The sequence below is a fragment of the Heptranchias perlo genome, chromosome 26 (genome assembly GCF_035084215.1).
Source record: "Heptranchias perlo isolate sHepPer1 chromosome 26, sHepPer1.hap1, whole genome shotgun sequence".
NCBI lineage: Eukaryota > Metazoa > Chordata > Chondrichthyes > Hexanchiformes > Hexanchidae > Heptranchias > Heptranchias perlo.
This window is the reverse complement of record NC_090350.1, coordinates 16,378,764-16,400,784: the sequence shown is the minus strand read 5'-3', so window position 1 is coordinate 16,400,784 and position 22,021 is coordinate 16,378,764. Positions and strand designations below refer to the sequence as shown.

Genomic DNA, 22,021 nt, shown 5'->3' with positions numbered 1-22,021 from the left:
TCTACTGGCAGAAGGGTCGGTAACCAGAAGACACATATTTAAGATCGTTGGTAAAAGAACCAGAGGGGAGATAAGGAGAATGTTTTTTTACGCAGCGAGTTGTTATGATCTGGAATGCACTGCCTGAAAAGGTGGCGGAAGCAGATTCAATAGTAACTTTCAAAAATTTGATATATACTTGAAAAGGAAAAAATTGTAGAACTATGGGGAAAGAGCAGGGGAGTGGGAGTAATTGGATAACACTTTCAAAGAGCTGGCACAGGCAAGATGGGCTGAATGGCCTCCGTCTGTGCTGTATGGTTCTATGATCTCCTATCAGCCAGGTACTAACAGGCATTGATTTAGATCTGGGATCAGGTTGCCTGTTGCCATTTTCCACTTGAGGAATGGTATTGGGAGAGACTAAATATATATGTTTTTTAAAAGGAGTTAACAAGTTATGCATGGAACTGGGTTCTGAATAAAACTGAAGAAATAACACTCCTTTCACAAAACTATTGTGTAGGGGCTGGGGGTGAAGAGATTCCAAAAAGGCAGCTCTTCACTCAGGGACCATTCACATGATATCACATCATTGGATCTTGTCCAGTATTGTGCAACGTACTGTCCTCATTACAATTTGGTTGCAATCCATCAAACTATTTTCTTATTCTTTTATCAGCACCACATGTTTCTAACTTGTTGACCAGCTAAATCTCAGCCAGGAACTTACCTAATAAACTTTAGTCTTAGCTCCGTGACTAGCTTTTTCTGCTGTTTGCATATGCAATTGTATAATAGAGCCTTAAACACTACAAAATATGATTTTTAAAAAACTTGCTTCTGGAAGGAAAGATTTATAAATGTAGTGCATCATAGAGGTAAGCACAGACTTTAAAATTGGTAGTTCTCTGGAACAAAGTGATTTGTATTGACATGATGCTTTCTGTTACAAGGAGCTACATTTGGTAAATGGAAAAACTGGCTCAGTTACTTTGAGGATTTGAGGGAACGACCCAAAATATTAAAACGTCTTGTGTTTGTCATCATAAGTGCTTATTTATCTGTTACTTCTGAAAACATGATTGATAGATTTTTATCAATCATATGCATTTACATTATTCATTTAAAACTAAAATAGAAACTATTAAAGTTGCATTGCCCATGTATAAAAGTTAACCATGCACTTATCAAATGTTTATGAAAATGTTAACTTCATATTAGTCTCAAAAGCTTTTGGTTATTGAGATTGTGTAAAGGAGGGGATTAGGTAGCACATGGGGTTACAAAACTGACCTTTCACCTTCCGAACCTGGATTTGAATCCAATCCAGACTTTTCAGCTGAACGTCTGATTTCTCTTGTCGCTTGTACTCAACTTGAGCTCATAGTGGGAACAAGTGCACAGCCAAAAACTCTCCACAGTTTAGCACAAATTGAAACTAAACAGGCAATCTCACACAGAGATTCCATAAGGTTAGATGATGTAGGAATTGGAAATGTCTCATCTTAAACAGTTGCGGCATTTCTTGGCAAATTGGATTTAAAGTTGAGCAGTTTTGCAGAGACTTTTCCTTTGATGTAACCCCTGTACTACCTGACTGGAAACTGCTTGATAAACACAAAATTCACTGCTGCTTTCAAAAAAAAAATGAACAAAAAGATTTGTTTCTATTTGTGTCTGCAGCAGTCTTGCAATCTAGATCACAAGTTGGACACACAGCACATAACACCAGACAGTGTAAACAGAGATTAGTATCTGAACAAAATTTATTTACAAAAATGTCAATAATTAGACAGATTGTTGAGCAGTTTTATCTTGAAAGGCATGAGGCTGTAGTTTCAATAAGCACATAATGTTTTATACTGAGGTTGAGCAGGAGTAATGTGAATATAAATGCTTCTCTCTCACACAGGCAATTTTTAAACTTTCATTTCTTTGAACCTTTTCTTGGAGAAAATGTGAATTGTGTTTTAATTATACTGTGTTGATTTAGGTGTATCCTTATAAACTGTGCTTTTTGAAATATCAAAATATTATTTCAGCCTATGAATGATAAATGCAGATATGGGTATGTCAGTTGTCTCACAAGTTGAACAAAATATCACTGCAAGCTGTAAGTGACAGATTTAAAAATGGGTTTTGAGGGTTGGGTTCAACTTGATGAGGTTTCAAAGTTAACAATCCACCATTTCCTTTATTTGCGTTATGAAAGTTGTTGAATATCTGCACTTCTGATTATTTTGATTGTCACTGCAACTCCATTTCCTCTGATGAGGAGGATAGTGATGAATGATCCAGTTTGAACTGGCCTGCTGCGATGGAGTGTTGCCAGACCTCAAATAACTCGAGTTCTCATCATATTCAATGGATTTAAGGTTGTTTTAATACAGATTTTTAAAAAAAATTGTGGATACAAGGACTAGGTTGATTGATTATATTTATTTTAAATTATGATTATGGTCACCATAGCACAAGAAAAGTGTACAAGAGGCAGGAAGAATACATGGGTTGATCCCAAGTTTGAAGAGGTTGAGTGTGAGGAGAAGCTTGAGCTTTATAGTCTGGAGAGTAGCTGGGGGATGGGGGGGACTTCACTGAACTATATGAAGTATAACATTGTATGGATAAGGCATAACGCATTAATTTCCGCAAAGTAAGCCAGGAAAGGAAGACCAAAGGATAGAAAAGGAAATTAGTGAAAACTGTACTTAAAACAGGTAGCAGGAAGATCTTCTTTGAGTAGAGGCAGCAGAGGCAAAAAGAGTGGCTGTTCAAAATACATTTGGATATGATAATGAGAGAGTTAGGTACTTGAAGGATGAAACTGACTGGCATTTTCTCAGCCCTGTCTTTTATGAAGTATTTTTTTACAGTATGTTTCTGGACCAGTGCTACCACATATAATGCAATCTACCAGAACAAATGTATTTTCCAATATAAGAGACTGTTTAGATCATAAAACATCAATTAATGATCACACAGTTTAATAAAACCAGAGTTCCATTTGAAAGATTTCTCAGTTTTTCTTTGCACAAACGTATTGAGTTCACACACTATCATTTTGAAGTTGCCTTTTCTATATCCCATCAGAACTCATTTTTCTCCCCCAGTTTTTTTGCCTTTCTCTCTGAAGGCAGTGACTCATGCCAGCGATGAGTTCTGTGGGTGTCGACAATCCTCTGTTATCTCAACCAAGTGGTCATAACTCATGCATGAGCCCAGACAGTGAGCATTAGCAGGCCATTTGATCATGGGAGGGGGTGGGGGATCATCAGGGTCATGTCTCATTATTTCTTCACTTTGCATCCACACCTGGGCCTAAATTTTACCCCCACGAATGGGCAGGTTGGGGGTGGATGTGAAGGAAAAATTTGTAAAAAACTAAAACCTGACCCCAACTCACCTCCAAACCACCCACTTCCAGTTTTAATGGAGGCGGGTCGAAGAGTGGAAAACCAACCCGCGGATTGGTCAGCGAAAACTTTCAAGGAGGCTACGGGCCTCCACTTTGACAGCTTTTTCATTTTTAACTCCTGGGGCTGGGATTCCTGGGCCTGCTGCTTCACGCCATGTGACAGGAGGTGAGAAGGCCCTGATCATCAGGTAAGTGCCCTTATTGCACTGCTTGTGGGCCCGGAGGAGCAGGAGTGCTTTCCCCAGGCCCAACAAGCCTATCTGCAGCGATCCCACACATGCAATTGACCGACCCCCCCCACCCCATTGTTCTCTGACCTCCATCCCCACGATCTCCGACCCGCCCATGATTTCCGACATCCCCCCACAATCTTCGATCCCCCGGTGACCTCCGAACCCTCCCCCCGATATCCTACCCCCCCCTATGACCGACCCCCCCCGATGACGCCTCCGATGACCGTCCAATGACCGACCCCTTCCTGATGAACGACTCCTGATGACCCCCCGATGACCAACCCCCCCAATGAGCCCCGGTGACTGACCCCCCCCCCTGATGACCCCCCAATGGATCCCTCCAATGACCTCCAACTCCGAATCCCCCTCCCACCCATGACCAACCCCCGCCCCCCAACTAAGACTTACCTGCTGGCATCCGCCACCTGGCTCTTCTCCCGTCCGACTGACGGCCAGCCTGTCAATCTGGCTGGCCTGTCGGGCGGGAAACCGACAAAAACAAATTAAAAGACACCCTTACGATTTCCTGTACTTCCGGTTTCCCATCAGGAACTCCCCACCCCCCCGCCCCCCGCCCTCTTCCCGGCTCCAGTTTAAAACTTACCCCTTGATCTTTTTTAGCAGAAATCACAGGTACTAACCAAGATTGAGGACACTGACTGATTTTCCCCTCCCTAGCCCTGGGACGCTGATCCTAACTGGGGTTCTATCACTGATATCATAGCTAAGGTTATCTAACTCCGCACAAACAGGGATCAAATCTCGGAATTTCCTGGTCAGTATGGTTCAGTGCAGCACCACACAGTGAATTTCCCATTGGGGAGATCCTTGCAACAAACATTGTTCAGTGTGGTTGACTCATCTGTCGGACAGACAGATGGACAGACAGATAGGATAGATATTAATTAACATGGCGCGATCAACAGATGTCGTCTAATTTTATTTTTATAAGGTAGAAAAGCTGGATGGCTAGGATATGATGAAAGGATGTTTAAAATAGTTGAGATGAATTATTAATATATAAAAGATGTTATAAGATGGATAGCTATCAAAAAACTCTTAACATTATCCTTTGGTTAGAATCACTGCCCTGACAGAAAACGTATATCATATGTTCTTTTACGTTTCATCATTTAATCTCTTGAGGTTTTCAGTATGTTTTAGTGAGGGTAACATTAACTCTCTGTGAGGATTATGCATCCAAACTCTGATATTTAATATTTAATAGAAAATAGATATTTAATAGAAAATCCATCAGTATATGAATCAAAAATCTCTGATGAGATTGGGCTATTGTTTACTTCAATGCTGTTGCTGACTGAACATTCAGACAAGCTCTCAGTGCTAAATCTAATCAACAAATACTAATTATTTATAATCGAAGTGTTGCAGCATCCAGTAAGGGAATTGCACACTTGTGCTTTGTGATTGATACTGTACTTTACCCTGTTGATGACATTGTCTTGTGCGTGATTCAAATCAGTCAAACTTTCTTTAAAAGTCTATTTTGTTGACAGTATCCCAGTCATTAATATGCAATTGAGAAATTCTCGAGACTTGTTAACTTAATTCAAAAATTTGTTGATGGCAAATTAATGTCATGGATGCACAAAAATTAAAATATTTAAAAAGAAATTATCACTGCCTCCACCGTTATTTAAATAAGTATTTTTTCTTTATTGGTTGTAAAATTGTTAATAAAGTGATTTCCCCACTAAAAGCTGCCAATCATAGCCACATACGCCAGCCCTATTGTTTCCCAGTAAAGGATTGATTATGATTTGATAAAACCCACAACACTAACAGCACAGTTATTAATCATTAAGCATGAATAGGATGATACATCAATGACACACAGTCCGACATCAGCGTTTGATATTGTGTGGTTATGACATTGTCTGAAACCATTGAGAACACTACCTTAGAACTATACACTGCTACCCATTACTCTCCATGTAATTAAAAAAAAGGATTTCCAGCCAAGCAATGCACCTTATTTGAGCTTGGATTTTCAGTGGGGGAGGGGGGGAAAGGGGTGGGTAGGGTCTGACTTTTTTTTTTATTCGTTCACGGGATGTGGGCGTCGCTGGCGAGGCCAGCATTTATTGCCCATCCCTAATTGCCCTCGAGAAGGTGGTGGTGAGCCGCCTTCTTGAACCGCTGCAGTCTGTGTGGTGACGGTTCTCCCACAGTGCTGTTAGGAAGGGAGTTCCAGGATTTTGACCCAGCGACAATGAAGGAACGGCGATATATTTCCAAGTCGGGATGGTGTGTGACTTGGAGGGGAACGTGCAGGTGGTGTTGTTCCCATGTGCCTGCTGCTCTTGTCCTTCTAGGTGGTAGAGGTCGCGGGTTTGGGAGGTGCTGTCGAAGAAGCCTTGGCGAGTTGCTGCAGTGCATCCTGTGGATGGTACACACTGCAGCCACGGTGGTGAAGGGAGTGAATGTTTAGGGTGGTGGATGGGGTGCCAATCAAGCGGGCTGCTTTATCTTGGATGGTGTCGAGCTTCTTGAGTGTTGTTGGAGCTGCACTCATCCAAGCAAGTGGAGAATATTCCATCACACTCCTGACTTGTGCCTTGTAGATGGTGGAAAGGCTTTGGGGAGTCAGGAGGTGAGTCACTCGCCGCAGAATACCCAGCCTCTGACCTGCTACTTGTAGCCACAGTATTTATATGGCTGGTCAAGTTAAGTTTCTGGTCAATGGTGACCCCCAGGATGTTGATGGTGGGGGATTCGGCAATGGTAATGCCGTTGAATGTCAAGGGGAGGTGGTTAGACTCTCTCTTGTTGGAGATGGTCATTGCCTGGCACTAATGTTACTTGCCACTTATCAGCCCAAGTCTGGATGTTGTCCAGGTCTTGCTGCATGCGGGCTCGGACTGCTTCATTATTTGAGGGGTTGCGAATGGAACTGAACACTGTGCAGTCATCAGCGAACATCCCCATTTCTGACCTTATGATGGAGGGAAGGTCATTGATGAAGCAGCTGAAGATGGTTGGGCCTAGGACACTGCCCTGAGGAACTCCTGCAGTAATGTCCTGGGGCTGAGATGATTGGCCTCCAACAACCACTACCATCTTCCTTTGTGCTAGGTATGACTCCAGCCACTGGAGAGTTTTCCCCCTGATTCCCATTGACTTCAATTTTACTAGGGCCCCTTGGTGCCACACTCGGTCAAATGCTGCCTTGATGTCAAGGGCAGTCACTCTCACCTCACCTCTGGAATTCAGCTCTTTTGTCCATGTTTGGACCAAGTGGTCCTGGCGGAACCCAAACTGAGCATCGGTGAGCAGGTTATTGGTGAGTAAGTACCGCTTGATAGCACTGTCGACGACACCTTCCATCACTTTGCTGATGATTGAGAGTAGACTGATGGGACGGTAATTGGCCGGATTGGATTTGTCCTGCATTTTGTGGACAGGACATACCTGGGCAATTTTCCACATTGTCGGGTAGATGCCAGTGTTGTAGCTGTACTGGAACAGTTTGTCTCGAGGCGCAGCTAGTTCTGGAGCACATGTCTTCAGCACTACAGCTGGGATGTTGTCGGGGCCCTATAGCCTTTGCTGTATCCAGTGCACTCAGCCGTTTCTTGATATCACGTGGAGTGAATCGAATTGGCCGAAGACTGGCTTCCGTGATGGTGGGGATATCGGGAGGAGGCCAAGATGGATCATCCACTCGGCACTTCTGGCTGAAGATGGTTGCAAACGCTTCAGCCTTGTCTTTTGCACTCACGTGCTGGACTCCGCCATCACTGAGGATGGGGATGTTTGCAGAGCCTCCTCCTCCCGTTAGTTGTTTAATTGTCCACCACCATTCATGACTGGATGTGGCAGGACTGCAGAGCTTTGATCTGATCCATTGGTTGTGGAATCGCTTAGCTCTGTCTATAGCATGTTGCTTCCGCTCTTTAGCGTGCATGTAGTCCTGAATTGTAGCTTCACCAGGTTGGCACCTCATTTTTAGGTACGCCTGGTGCCACTCCTGGCACGCTCTTCTACACTCCTCTTTGAACCAGGGTTGATCCCTCTGGCTTGTTGGTAATGGTAGAGTGAGGAATATGCCAGGCCATGTGCTGGCCCACAGCGCCTCATGGATGCCCAGTTTTGAGCTGCTCGATCTGTTCTGAATCTATCCCATTTAGCACGGTGGTAGTACCACACAACACGTTGGATGGTGTCCTCAGTGCGAAGACGGGACTTCATCTCCACGAGGACTGTGCAGTGGTCACTCCTACCAATACTGTCATGGACAGATGCATTATAGCGACAGGTAGATTGGTGAGGACGAGGTCAAGTAAGTTTTTCCCTCAGTGTTGGTTCGCTCACCACCTGCCGCTAGGCCCAGTCTGGCAGCTCTCTCACTTCAACACTCGGCCAATAGTGGTGCTACCGAGCCACTCTTGGTGATGGACATTGAAGTGCCCCACCCAGAGTACATTCTGTGCCCTTGCTACCCTCAGTGCTTCTCAACATGGAGGAGGACTGGATTCATCAGCTGAGGGAGGTAATCAGCAGGAGGTTTCCTTGCCCATGTTTGACCTGATGCCATGAGATTTTCATGGGGTCCAGAGTCAATGTTGAGGACTCCCAGGGCCACTCCCTCCTGACTGTATATCACTGTACCGCCACCTCTAGGTGGGTCTGTCCTGCCGGTGGGACAGGACAAACCCAGGGATGGTGATGGAAGAGTCTGGGACGTTGGCTGAAAGGTATGATTATGTCAGGCTGTTGCTTGACTAGTCTGTGGGACAACTCTCCCAATTTTGGCACAAGTCCCCAGATGTTCGTTAGAAGGACCTTGCAGGGTCGACTGGGCTTGGTTTGCCGTTGTCGTGTCCGGTGCCTAGTGGTCTGATCCGTCTGGTTTTATTCTTATTATGACTTTTTGTAGCAGGATTTTACAACTGAGTGGCTTGCTGGGTCATTTCAGAGGGCAATTAAGAATCAACCACATTGCTGTGGGTCTGGAGTCACATATAGGCCAGACCAGATAAGGACGGCAGGTTTCCTTCCCTAAAGGGCATTAGTGAACCAGGTGGGTTTTTACGACAATCTGGTAGTTTCATGGCCATTATTACTGATACTAGTATTTTAATTGAATTTAAATTCACCAGCTGCCGTGTGGGGATTTGAACTCATGGATTCTGGATTTTAGTCTAGGCCTCCGGATTACTAGTCCAGTAACATAACCACTATGCTACCATACCCCTGACTGGATAACAACCGACTGAAGCTCAATAATTAGTAAAACTTTAGCCTCCACTTCCACACTCATAAGTACAAAATATTGAGGCAATAATTAAAAGCAATTTTTAACTACAGCTTTATGTTTACTGGTGCGTTCACATTGTTTTATAAAGGCTATCCTCCACTGAAATGTGTTCGCAATAATGCCGCAATATCCCTTCTCCTATATTTGAATTCTCCCAAAGTGACCCTGAAATTAAACCTTCAATTTTATGCAATTACTGAGGGACAGTACGATCAAGTTTGTCATATTTGTTTATCTTCTAGAGCTGTCAGTCAATCATGTGGGTGTGATGAAGACAACAGACTCTACTCTGGCAGTGGCTTGTGGTGATACTCATGCTGCATGGTTGAACGACAGCTCAATAAGGTAAACAAATCTTTCGAAGCCAGTTGTCTCAAAATCATGCCCATATGGTTGACTGATCATTTTTAAAAGGTACAATAAACTTAGCACTAATATAAGCAGTAGATGCTAGCTGAGTTAATAACTTTAATCTGAGGTCGATAGATTTTTGCTAGCCAAGGATAATTAGGAATCTGGAGCCAAGACGGGTGGATGGAGTTAGGCTACAGATCAGCCATGGTCTCACTGAATGGCGGAACAGGTTCAAAGGGCTGAATGGCCTACTTCTCTTCCTATGTGTGAAGCAGTGTTTGGACTGAAATGTTATCCCCTTGTTGCAGCTCCCATTTGCATTCTGGTGTGAGCAAGTGGCACGTATTGATAGGGAAGATATAGAAATGTTTCCACTTGTGAAGGACACCAAAAACTAGGGGTCATAAATATGACAGACACTAATAAATCCAAAGGGAATTCAGGAGAAACTTCTTTACTCAGAGAGTGGTTAGAATGTGGAACTCGCAACCACAAGGAGTAGTTGAGGCAAATAGCATAGATGCATTTAAGGGGAAGCTAGATAAATACGAGCTAGATGAAGAAGGTTAGGAGGAGGCTTGAGTGGAGCGTGAACACTGGCATGGATCAGTTGGGCTGAATGGCCTCCTTCTGTGCTGTAGATTTTATGTAATTCAATGTAAGTCTCAGTAATTATAGTTAATAGACTGAATTCTGTGAATATGAAAACTCTTTATGGGTTTTGTGGCTTTAGAAAAGGAATGCAGAAATGTAATTTTGAGACTTTGCCAGTCCATTAGTTCAGTAATGTATGGTTATCTTCTTTGGGTGGGAGTTACTGTCTTTGTCATAAATAATGGAAAATTCACCATGTACTGCAAGCTACCACCATTTCCTCAATATCTCTGTTCTAACCTCCAAGGGTCACTATAAACTAAAATTGTGTATACTTCAGCTCAGACTCCATAACCAAATCTAATTGATGGATGAACTTTTGTCTGTACAATAAGTACATTTTTTAAAAATATACTATTCGATCTCCCGTTTGCACTGACGATGAGTCAAAGAACATATTTTTATAATAATTACGTTATCAATGAAGTGTGATGCGGAAAGTGTTACAGGAAGTGTAACACATACAGGAAGTGCATGCTACACACAAAGCTTTCAATATATTACGAGCAAATCTGTGGCAACGTTCAAGATGAGTGAGAGGATATGCTGCTTTATAACAATAGGGTTGTTATCAATAAAGTGTTACAGGAAATGTGTGTGAAGTTACAGCAAGTGCACATTACATGCAAGGCTTTTAATTTTATTTTATAGATACATAGGCCCTGATATTTATGGGGAGGCAGGGAAGGTGCGGGGAGGGCAAAAACGACCAGGAATGCGTTGAGGCCAGGGACGCGGAAGTCCTACGGAATTTAACAGCAGGACCTCATTACAATTTTTTTATTCTGTTTCCCTCTCGGCAGCCGGCCAAATTGATAGGCTGGCCGGGTGCTGGGGGGGAAAATCAACGGCAGGAGGCCGCAGCCGGGGACCAGCAATCGGGAGGGGAGAAGCCAGAGATCGGGGCTTGGTGGGGGGCGGCGGGGGTGAGAAGAGAGGGGCCATCACTGGAGGGGGGAAGACCGGAGATCAGGGCTTGGTGGGGGGAGGGAAGAGAGAGGCCATCGCAGGAGGGGGGAAGGCCGGGCACTGGTTGGGCAAGGGGCGGCAGCAATCACGGCAGGGGGTAGAGAGAGGCCACGATCGGCAGGGGGGAGGCTGGCAGCTTCCTGGAGGTGCTGGGGGAAGCACTCCAGCTTCTCCTGGCCCACAGGTCGTGCTGTAAAAGGCACTTATCTTCTCGGGCTCCCGCCTCCCTTTCACTGTTGAGTTTTCCGAGCCCTGGGAAACCCGCATGGCAACTATTAAATTTAAATCAGGCTCCTAATTGCACTGTGGGAGCCTGATTTAAATACATCAACGAAGTGCCCCACCTCTCCACAGCACTACAAACCCTCCGCTGTGAAAACAGTGGCAGGCGTGCATGCAGCGGGCTGGGGTCGTGTTCCCCATTTTTTCATTTTTAACCCCCATCCGCCCCCTACCCCCACCCCGAGGCACTCCCACCCGTCGTGGAGGGGTTAATATCAAGGTCATAATGTCAGTTGCTGAAGAATGAAGTGTTTTTCTGATTTTAGTGCCCAGGCTCAATATTGAGGTAGATACAGAGTACAGCTCCATATACACTGCCCAACTAGTGCCTTTGTGACAAAAACGTACCATTTACCTGGGCTGAATTTTAAAAATTGTATATTTGTACTGCTCGAATCAGCGTGTACGGGGTTAAAAGAGGATTCCAGACAAGCTGAATGAATTAGCTGCAGCGTTTTCATAAGTGCAAATTAATAAGGATAAATACAATGGAAGGTTTATGTTGTCAATTGGCCAAAGATGTTACATTCAATAGTAAGTATCTTATGCGATTGTCAAAGATTTCAGCTGCATTCAATATTGATGAATGGCTGGTTGTTGCAATAAATAATGTGAGAGTTGCAGTCATCTATTGCTTTTGTTCTAGCATGGCACTGGGGGTGGTCTCAAATCATTTGGACATAAATCAAGATTAGGCTCCAGCCTGGGCTAGTGGCTTTGATTGATAGCTGTTTCTGAGATGCTCTGAGATGGGGATGGGTCACTGATTGGCTGAAGTCCTCTTCTTTGACGTACAGCTTGGAGTCAGAGCTCTAATATTACAAAATTATACTGAGAGTCAGCCTGCAGCCAGTTTCAGGCGGTGTGTGAATCTTGCTTTTTGTTTAGCTAACAGCTGCATGGAGGTGTTTTAAAAGTTCCAGTGTCAGCCAGCAGGATAGCTGAGTTAAATCTGAAACAGTAGCCTGTTCTACAGGGTAAGAAGTGAGTCTATATTTTAAAGCCTATGTTTAGAGAGAAAGCAAGTGGCATCTTTAATATATAGATGTATCAAGGAGGGTAGAGAAATATATATTTTACTGCATTATACCATTTGCTACATTCATCTATCGTATGTAAATGAGATCATTTGTTGGCCCAAACCTTGTGTCTCAATTTGGTAAACGTGCAGAATCAGTCCGCCTTTTGAAGAGATGAGAATCACACAGCGGCACATGATACGTTCTAGTCACTAATGCACAGATGCCAATGAGGCCCGGCATTCAGCTTTGTAAAAGGGGCGAGCTGCCTGTGATGGTGCGACAGGCGCCAGCAGCTCGCCCCAATTCAGCAAATGAGGCCCCAGGAACAATTTTGGGAGTGGCTTCAGGGCTTCTGGTTGGGGCATGCGCTGTCGGCGCGCCGTTTGGTTATGGAACTGAAAACAGGACCTAAGTGATTTCTATCCCCTTGTGTACAAATTCAAAAACATGTCTTCGAGGAAAAGCCTTCACTAAAAAAAAAGCACAAATGCAGTTTTCCTGGAGAAAATAAAAATCACTCAAGCATTATTAAGAAGGACTTTGCTACTGATTAATTATAAGCACCCTACAGAGAAGGTAGAAGAATCATTTGCTTTGTACTGCAGATTCAGGAAAACACATCACAGTAACTTTAATTTGTGAAAAAAAGCTTTACTAAATGACTATCGATTGTAACATGCAAAGGGGGAAATGATAGAGTTCGAACTGAAGGTGACATTCAGAGGACACTGACCTTAAAGGAACGCTGTATGAAAAATTATCAGGCAAAACTAGTTTTGTAATCAAACGCATGAAACTTGCTTGACGTACTACTGTGATGAGAGTAATTCACAACCCTTCTGGATCTTCCTTCCAAAAAAAATTGCCAAACAGCTTTTCATAAAGGTTATTGATATTCGCCACACTAGCCCTGCATGGAAGCAGCAATTATGCTGGTATACTTTTGGTTGTATGCTAGTAAGTTTCTCATACTGGTTAGTTATAGGCTTCACTGCAGTAAGCAATACTGTGGTGGTATAAGTAATCTGTAATCTAATACCATTTTCCCTGTCCAGAAATCATTGTCAAAATTATGGCGATTGACAATGAGTTCTTGAATAACAGGCAGGATGGTGCAAATATACAATTCAGGAACAACCACGTTCCACCTACAATTTTGAAAATTGGTTCACTGATTAAATAAATTGCATTTTTAATGCATCAGGGCAATCAAAATTGTGGCATTGTGGCATTAAAAACATTCAGTCACATTGGTTGTGCAACGTAGCTGCAGTGACTCAAATAATGTGGAAAAACACTTACATACTTTTTGTACTTTGTGCTAGCTTGACAGAACAACCATTAGACTAATGTGCTGCATGAGTGAAACTGGCAGATTTAATGGATTCATCCTGTAACAAGTCAAGATTTTAAGTGCAACTTTGTACAGGATCACTTTTTTTTTGTTTCATATGCAGTAACAGTGCAGAGCCTGTGTTTACTGAAACTACTAATCCTGACTCCCCAATTTATTTGTCAGGTGCAAAGACAGTAGTTTCTCTTCCTCCCTCCCCTTCTTTCATTTTTTTCTTTCTTTCATATTTTCTTTCTTTCATCAGGTAGGTGAAATACAGCCATAGGGTGGTGCTAGGCAATGGGATCTGAAGAATGTTGGCATAGGTGGAGCAGCATAAGAAAAGCCACAGATGAGGCACACCTACAGTTTGAAGCTGTAAGCACTTTTTTTGGATAATGTGTCATCAACAGCAGGGGCACAATCCTCCCACAACCAGTGACACAATGTAACATAAAGGAGGCAAACATTGTGACTCCAGCAGCACCAGAGACCCAACTTTTCATGGGGGGTGGTGGTCAGTGAAGGTCAGGAGCATGGCAACCAAGCACCTCTTTCTACTGACCCTCCAACAGGGGCTGCAGCACCTAGATGCAGTGAAAAGGGAAGAGTGGCATTTAAAGGTCACAGTTCACCACTTGAGCACTGCTCACTCAGAGCCCTAACCTTTAATGTAAAGGTGCCTCAAGAACGACAAATCAGCAAATGGGTGCAAAGGATTGGTCAGCAGCCCTTGACAGAATAGTTCCTTGTGACAATTAAAAATGGAAACAAATTAAGTCTCAGGCAGACTGAGAGAATGGAGGCGGGGGTGGGAGGCGGGGGAGGAAGGAGGAAGAGAAATAGATCAATAACTTGCACTCTGATATCACCATGGAAATGGGTTTCAAAATCACACCACTTAGTTGGTCGGGTTCAACCCATGTGGTCAAGCCCTTGTTAATCAACTTACATTTTGCTGGTAAGTCTCAATAACAATCAACATGGAAAGAGGTAATTGAGCGATTGTGTCTGTCTAAGCTCTAAATTGGAGCTATCTACACTTTTCTTGTACCATTTAATATTTTTTCTCTTCGAGTGTTTATCTAATTCCTTAAATGCTGTGATTAACTGTGCTTCAATAGTCACTTGTGTTAATGCATTCCATATTCTAATGACCCTTACCATGAAAACATTTCTCCTAACCTCCCCTTTGTGCTTCATAACAATGCATTAAACATAAAATGGAACATCTAAAAATGTTAAACTTAAGAGGAATGAGAACTTAGCTGATTTTAAAAGTGCACTATTCTGCTTCATTCCTCATAAATTCTTGTCTAGTGGATAACTCCAACCAATCTGACTCAATTGTTCAACCTACTTTCTCAATTCATAATCCTACGTTAGGTATCACAAAGGTGATACAAATGCTCAGACAACTTTTGAGTTTTAATTCTCTCGTCTTTAAAAAAAACCATAATAAAATTAAACAATTTTAATTACTCTGCTCTGATTGGTGCTAAATAATGAAACATTTTTCAACCTAGTGACAACATTGTGTACTCAGAGGTTAGGTACAGCACAAGGTTTATGAATAATTTCTCTCTCTCTATATATATATATATATATATATATATATATATATGTGTGTGTACCAATTAATGAACATTTACCCCAACCTACAAATAAAGCCTCCTAATGCATCAGTGTGGCATCACCATATTCCATACATGTCATTATTCAATGATCTCTGAGCAAGACAAATTGAGGAAAGTTTTGTGTTGTCCTTTGGAAATTAAATTAAGATTTTTGAAATTTATTTACATACAATAGTAGAATTGATCTACGGCAATGTTTTCCAATGAACATATTCATACCAGATTCCCCTCTCTGCTATTTTAAAATCGACTGGTTAATGAGTCCATTAAATTGATGGAAAATATTTTGGTATGAGTTGGTCTAGCATTTGTATGCTAACACCACTGACAGTAATTTCTGCCTTATTGTATCCTTCAACCCAGCAGAGAGAGAAGATTGTCATCTAGCAATCTGGAAACTAGTTATTAGCTCAAAAATCATAGAACCACTGAAGGCCATTTGGTCCATTGCACCTGTGCCAGCTCTCTGAAACAGTTATCTACTCAGTCCCATTCCCCTTGCCCTTTAAATTTTTCTTTTTCAATATGTATCTACCTGCCTTTTGAAAGCTATCCTAGATTCTACTTTCACCAGTGTTTCTGATGGGATATTCCTCATCCTAAGAACCCTCCACATATATTAAAAAAACACTCCCTTCATTCTTTTGGTGATTATCATAAATTTATGCCCTTTAGTTACTGAATCACCGACCAGGGGAAATTGTTTTTCTCTATTTACCTTATCAAAACCTCTTACAATTTTGAACCACCATCAAATCTCCTCTTAACCTTCTCCATTCTTGTAAAAAGAGCTCCAGTTTCTCTCCTCATAACTAAAGCCTCAAATCACTAGTGTTATCTTAGTAAATCCCTTCTACACCTTGACATTCTTTCTAAGGCATGGTGCCAAAAACAGGATACACTATTCTACCTGTAGCCTAACCAATCATTTGCATAGGTCTAGCATTCCCTCTTGGCTTTTGTACTCTACACCGCTATATATAAAACCTAGGATCCCATACAACTTTTTTTCCTACAAATTTATCAACTTATCTTCCCAATTTGAAAAATGTAAGTTTTTATTTAATGCAGCACAGTGGGGAGATTTTCATTCCATTTTATTAATCTGGGCTCTATTGAAACCAGCTGCAAAAGACAAAAGAACAGGATTTTAAAGTGCTGTTCTATCGCGTTCCCTACACTTTTATGTTCCTTGAGGATCCTGCCTTCAATTTTAAAAAACTGCAGGTTTAATACAATCTGTTTTTTGTTTATACAAACATTAGTAAAGAAACAACCGCTTGTTCCTCTTGTTCACCAACATATGCAGAGAAGAGCTTGCTCAAATTAAAACAGGTACTTCTACAGATAGAAACCTCTGCTACTCACTTCGTCTTTGTCTCCTTCCCTTCAAGACATGGCTGCCGGTGTAATCCATGGAGTTTAAAATGATCACCACCAAAAAGAATCCAAACTGCATAGTAATAACTGCACAGCTCTGTCTCTGTTCTAGATGAAGGCTGATGCTGATGAGGGCAGGATCAATTCCAAAACGATATGATGTTTGATACTGGTTCCTAGAGCAACTCACAGAAGTAAGTCTGAACACGCAAAACTCTGTCCACATACACAGACCACAAGTGGGACAAGAGAAAGCATGTTTTCAGGTATAACTCCATGGAGATCGCAACTTGATGGGAAATGTTCTGTCAAAATCCATTCAGATATATGCTACATGAATGTGTTCTCTGGTAGCCACTGTATAAGCTGCTGGAACAAATATGGAAATAATTAGTCTGCATTCTGTGAACGTGGAAGCAGAGAAATGGCGATTAGAATATTTGTAATATTTTTCAGAGTTTGTACTTAAAATTGTCAGAAAAGAAATGCAATGAAAACAGTGCTTGCGTTTTTCTATTCTTATTTAAAGAAGTGACTTTTGATTAACTGGTAGAAATTAATAAGAAATAAAAGATAAGATTCTGAGGAACAACAGTACTTCGCAGAAATTCTTGACATTTCTAAATAAGTCCAGTGCAGCTACTGTAATACAATTTGTCACATTCAGGAATTTGATGAACCTGAACTTGTGATTTTCAAAACTTCCACACTTGAGGATGATGCCCCAAAACCGGGATGCAGGAGGAGGAGTGTTATTCACCCCTTGCACATGCCTTCTATATTCACCTGCATTTGTATCTAAAAATAATCAAAACTCATCCTCATTGAACTACTGTTAAAATTGGGGAGTTTACTGATAAAGCATGAAATGATCGGCTTCAGACAAAACAGTGCCACCCCTACTGGGGAGAAACAAATTATCACAGGCTGAATACCGTGGATTAAAACCGTGAAGGCAAGAAACCAGCTGGAATAACGAGTCAAAAGTGACTGTCAGAAAATATCATGCATTTGTTTTATCTCCCCATTTTTGAAGACCACTTTTCTCTTCCCTCACCACTCCCCCCCACCCCCACTCCATTTTGAAATGAAACAGAAAGTCTGGAACAAATTCTGTACTTAAACTCAGTTTCACAGTGTCAACCAATTTGAAATCAGGCTTTCTTCATTATATTATCTAAATGAGAAGAATATCGGCAAATAGCAATACGTGTAAGATAACGAGGAGTATGTTACAGATTGGGAAGCTCAGATAGTACCGGAATCCGTGAGAGGGAAGCTCAAATATTTTATCAACATCATTCAGTTGCCGTGCTATTTTATTGCAAGGAAACACAATCCAACATACTTATTTTTTCTAATACATACTAGGTTAAAAAGACTTACTGATGTATATGGTTTAATAGAAATTTGGATGGGAAGGAGATCAGGACTGAAATAAATCTCAGAACTACCATGTGACTCAGTCTGAAGGTTTATTCCGCAGTTTGATACAGTGAGATACATTGCCCAGTACAGATTATTAGAGTCAGTTGTTTTCTTCCTTACCTCCCACCCCCCCCAACCTTGCATTAAATACAAACATATTTACATCTCTTACCGCTATGCCTCCAATCACCACTCCGCAACCTTCGGCTAGGATGGGTACGATCCTTGTTGCAGCCACCATTAATACTGCTTTCTGATCAACTGATAGGAGGTGTGTTTCGGGGAGGGCAGTGGGAGGGCACATGATGAGACTGGTTTTGTTAAGCTTTACCACTAACCCATCCTTCCCGCTACTCAACCCTCCCGCCCTTCACCGAGATGGATTGCTCTGCTGCTACACAGTGCTCCATCTAGCAGCCACGCCAAGTACTACCATCACTCACTCAGTGCGGATGGTCAAGCTTGAACGGTATTGCCAGGCCAGGATTGAGCCTTGCAAATCTTAGGACTTGGAAGGTAAAATATTATAGAAGCCGATAATACAATCATGTATTGCTCCTGCAATGATGGATCATGTATTTTTAAATATTTACAGAAATTAATATTATAAACAGGAAAAGTGAATTTTGAGAGATGCATTATTCGGAGGGGGTGTTAATAAGTAGAAGGAGTTATTATTTCTGTAAAGATCTTTGCTTTTAGCTAGTTTATTTATGAAACTCATTACAGATGCCGTACCACATACAGTAGTAAAACAGTCCTTGTATCAATTTGCAGAGTTCATTTAAAGACCAGGGGAAATGTATGCACTGGAATAGTTAAGACATAGTTAGTTATAAAGTGCAACTGATTCACAGAATGAAATAGTAAGCTCAAAGGGTGCAGGTGAAGGAAGAACTGCTTCAAACCTATAGCACTGCCTGCTGTGTGCACAGGCTGTGAAGGTGTTCTGCTTGACATACTCAGTATAAATCTCCTGGAAAAATTACTCCAAATTAATCAGCAATGGAAAAGCCGCAATCACATTTTAATCCCCATGCAATAATGGGCATGAACCACATGCACGTCACTATAAATGGTCTTAGTCTGTCAGTACAAATTAACCTTTAAAACACCAGTCAGTGGGGTAGATTTTCATTTTCATCATCGATTGGACGTAATTTGGCGGAGCAGACCCCCTGCCCAATTTTCAATGGAAGATGACTTGCTCTGCCAGATTACTGTCCAGGCAGTGAAGATAAAAATCTACCCCAGAGTGTTTGCCTGCCCCCATCTGGTCAGCAGAGTTGGGGTTAAGTGATGTGAGCTGGAACTACAATATTTAAAGTGTTAAAGTTGAATTATACATAAGTGGCTTTCTTTTAAAGTGATCTCAATGGTTCTTGCACTTGTTGAAATGGTTGCATTACTTTACAATTTTTAAAGATTTTTTTCTGGGTGGGCAGAGGGGGCGGGGAGGGGGGGGAGAGAAGAGGATCCCAACAACAGATTGTATTATAGAGTAATAAAAGTTTACAGCAGAGTAACAGGCCAATTACCCCATCAAATCTGTGCTCATGTTTTTTTTTCATGATTATGGCATGATTATATGTCTTCTGCTTTGGGCAAATGCATGAGGACACGTACTGAAAGCCCTTCTGTAGAATACATCGTGTCCCCACTTCCACCCCAAATGCTGTGAGGCGCACGCTGTCCTGGTATGCACTTGCCCTGGGAAGCTCCAGCACGATGCACAATAGCCTTATGGAGGCCGTCGACTTTAGCTTATTGGGAGTATTTTCCTTTTACACATGTAGTCCGTCAGTGAATCAACTTGTTTGATAGAATAGCAATTTAGCTGTACAAGACATTTCTGAATTCACTGAAAATTTTCAAAATTATGAAGAGAACAATGACAGAAGGGGGCTCCCATTTCAAATATAGGTGGAAAAAAAAATCAGCATACAACTGCTGTCTGAAAATAGCAGAGCTGGTTACAAGTGGTCAACTAAGAGTTCTCCAGAAAAACTTTGTTGGGCTGGAATAGAGTTGACAAAGTCGCAGATACATCAATTTATTTTTTTCAGAATTAGCCCACAATTTAGATGATGTTAATTGAACAACAGTGTATGTGATAAATAAATTAATGATATAACGCAGAGAAATAGGGTTTCCAGTGAGAGAATGTAATAGGAGAATTCATTCTACACAGAGAGCTGTTTTCAGCTGACTTTGTCTCGTCTGTCTAAAGTGGACTATTGCTCGTTAGTATAAAATTAATCAGCTTAAAATGACTGCTCTGTAACAGATCCCAATAAGACTATAAGTCAGATGGAATATATATTGTTTTAAAAAATATCCATTGTTAAAAAGAACTCACCCACTTGGTGGTTTTGTGCATGTGTGGTGGAACATGGCTTCATATCAACAATCGTTCACACATTAAGTTCGCAGTCTCAGCCACGCCACCATGGTGAGGTGCTAAACTAAGCCTAACCACTTCCCTGTGGGGAGGGAAAAAGCTGAAGGGGAGAAGCCCTTGTGGCTCTTGTGCACCTCCCAGCAGCAGACTTCAGAGTGACATCTGCAGAGGCAGGGAAGCAATTCTACTGTAGACCATGCATATGGTGTAGGAGAAGTAAAGCACCTCAAAAAATCTGAGTCTCAAATTCGAGGGTAAAAAAAAATTGCTCCCCTTAAACATTTTAAGGAAATAACAATATCCTAAAAACCAATATCTGCAGCACCACAGACACATCGACTTCATCTTCCTTTTCTAACTTTATGCAGGTTTTCTTTATTCACACTCCTATCTTTGATTATCACTGTGCAGCATTCTGCAGTATAGGACTTTGTTACATTCGAGCTCAGGGACGTTCCTTTCTTCTGAATGTGGGAAACGTGACTTTACGTTAAAATTAAACTGAAAAGCCATCAACTCCCACATCAGTTCTCAAAGACGCAAACTTTAATTCAACTTACATGTTTTGGAGTGCACAGGCGTGGAGTGTAATTTATCCTGCGGTAACACTGCTTTGTAAAGCAAATATGAGGAGCATTCAAGGCCAGTATATGCAACATTTCTATTATAATTATCATGAACAGAAAATAACTCTCTACAGTCTCAATCTGAAACGGAATACTTCAGTTGAAATAACAAAGTCTCTTACCTGAATATTAAAAGCCTGATGCTATACCATCAACAGGTGTCGAAGAAGTTTCTTTTATTTGTTTCTCACCTAAGTAAAAAACAAACCTCTGGCTATTTATCTCCGTTTCGCTCTCTGTCTTCAGTTGCAAAACTTTTTTTTTGCGTGTTATCTTAGTGTTTCTCAGTCTGTAAAAGTTATGTTAACTTCTAAATTCCCTCAATTTTAGCTTGACAGCAACCATGGCAGCATGTCTGTAATGAAAGGTATGACTTAATTTTACTCAGCTGTTCGAACAGTGTACAGAGGCACCGCGGTACTCAGCACTCCAGAGATATGAATGGGGCAAAGCCACTGGGAATGTGCAGCATCTGAGAACTATAGATGGGATTTCCTCCAACAGAACCTTCTGTCTACTGCATCTCACACAATGAAGCTTCTTAAGAACAATTTAGGTCATTTTGCGCTGCAAGAAATCCAGTTTTTGATTCAGACTCCGTGCTCTCAAAACACTGATTATAGCTCTCAGCTCACAGCATCCCGCTTTGAATAAACATCCAGCTCTCAGCCCTAGCATACACAGGCTGAACACATTTGGTCACACCTCTTTACACTTTCATGCCAATCAGGTGGTCAAAGGGAAACCCTGGACTGGATTAGTATGCACGCATTCTTTATTGGGATTTCTATAGCTGTCCCAAATGGTACACCAGTTCTGCATGAGCCTCACCACTCGCTATTAGACTACTCCTTCCTAAATTCTCTTATGAGTCCTTTTTCTAGTTTTGAATTTGTTTTAAAAACTACTCCTATTGTGCAGTTCTTCTGTTCCTGCAAATAAATATTTAGCATTGAGGCCCCAAGCAAGTGAGAATGGTTTATTTTGAAACTTAACCTAATTAGATTTCTACAGTAACTCTCAA

General features: G+C 41.7%; 1 protein-coding gene across 4 annotated transcripts in view; it reads right to left on the bottom strand.

Annotated features, from left to right (window-relative positions):
• The window catches only part of rspo1 (R-spondin 1), a 131,302-nt gene extending 109,672 nt beyond the window's left edge, over positions 1-21,630 (bottom strand). The window contains exons 1-2 of one of the 4 annotated variants that reach the window (XM_068006448.1): positions 21,120-21,630; positions 16,531-16,908 (exon numbers count right to left, since the gene is read on the bottom strand). In XM_068006448.1, the coding sequence (XP_067862549.1) occupies positions 16,531-16,768 (238 nt within the window). In that variant the 5' untranslated portion in view covers positions 16,769-16,908; positions 21,120-21,630. Of the gene's footprint in view, positions 1-16,530; positions 16,912-17,140; positions 17,180-18,142; positions 18,315-21,119 lie in introns of those variants that run through there. The other 3 variants (XM_068006449.1, XM_068006447.1, XM_068006451.1) reach the window with 3 other exon arrangements.
• Positions 21,631-22,021: the final 391 nt, after the last annotated feature.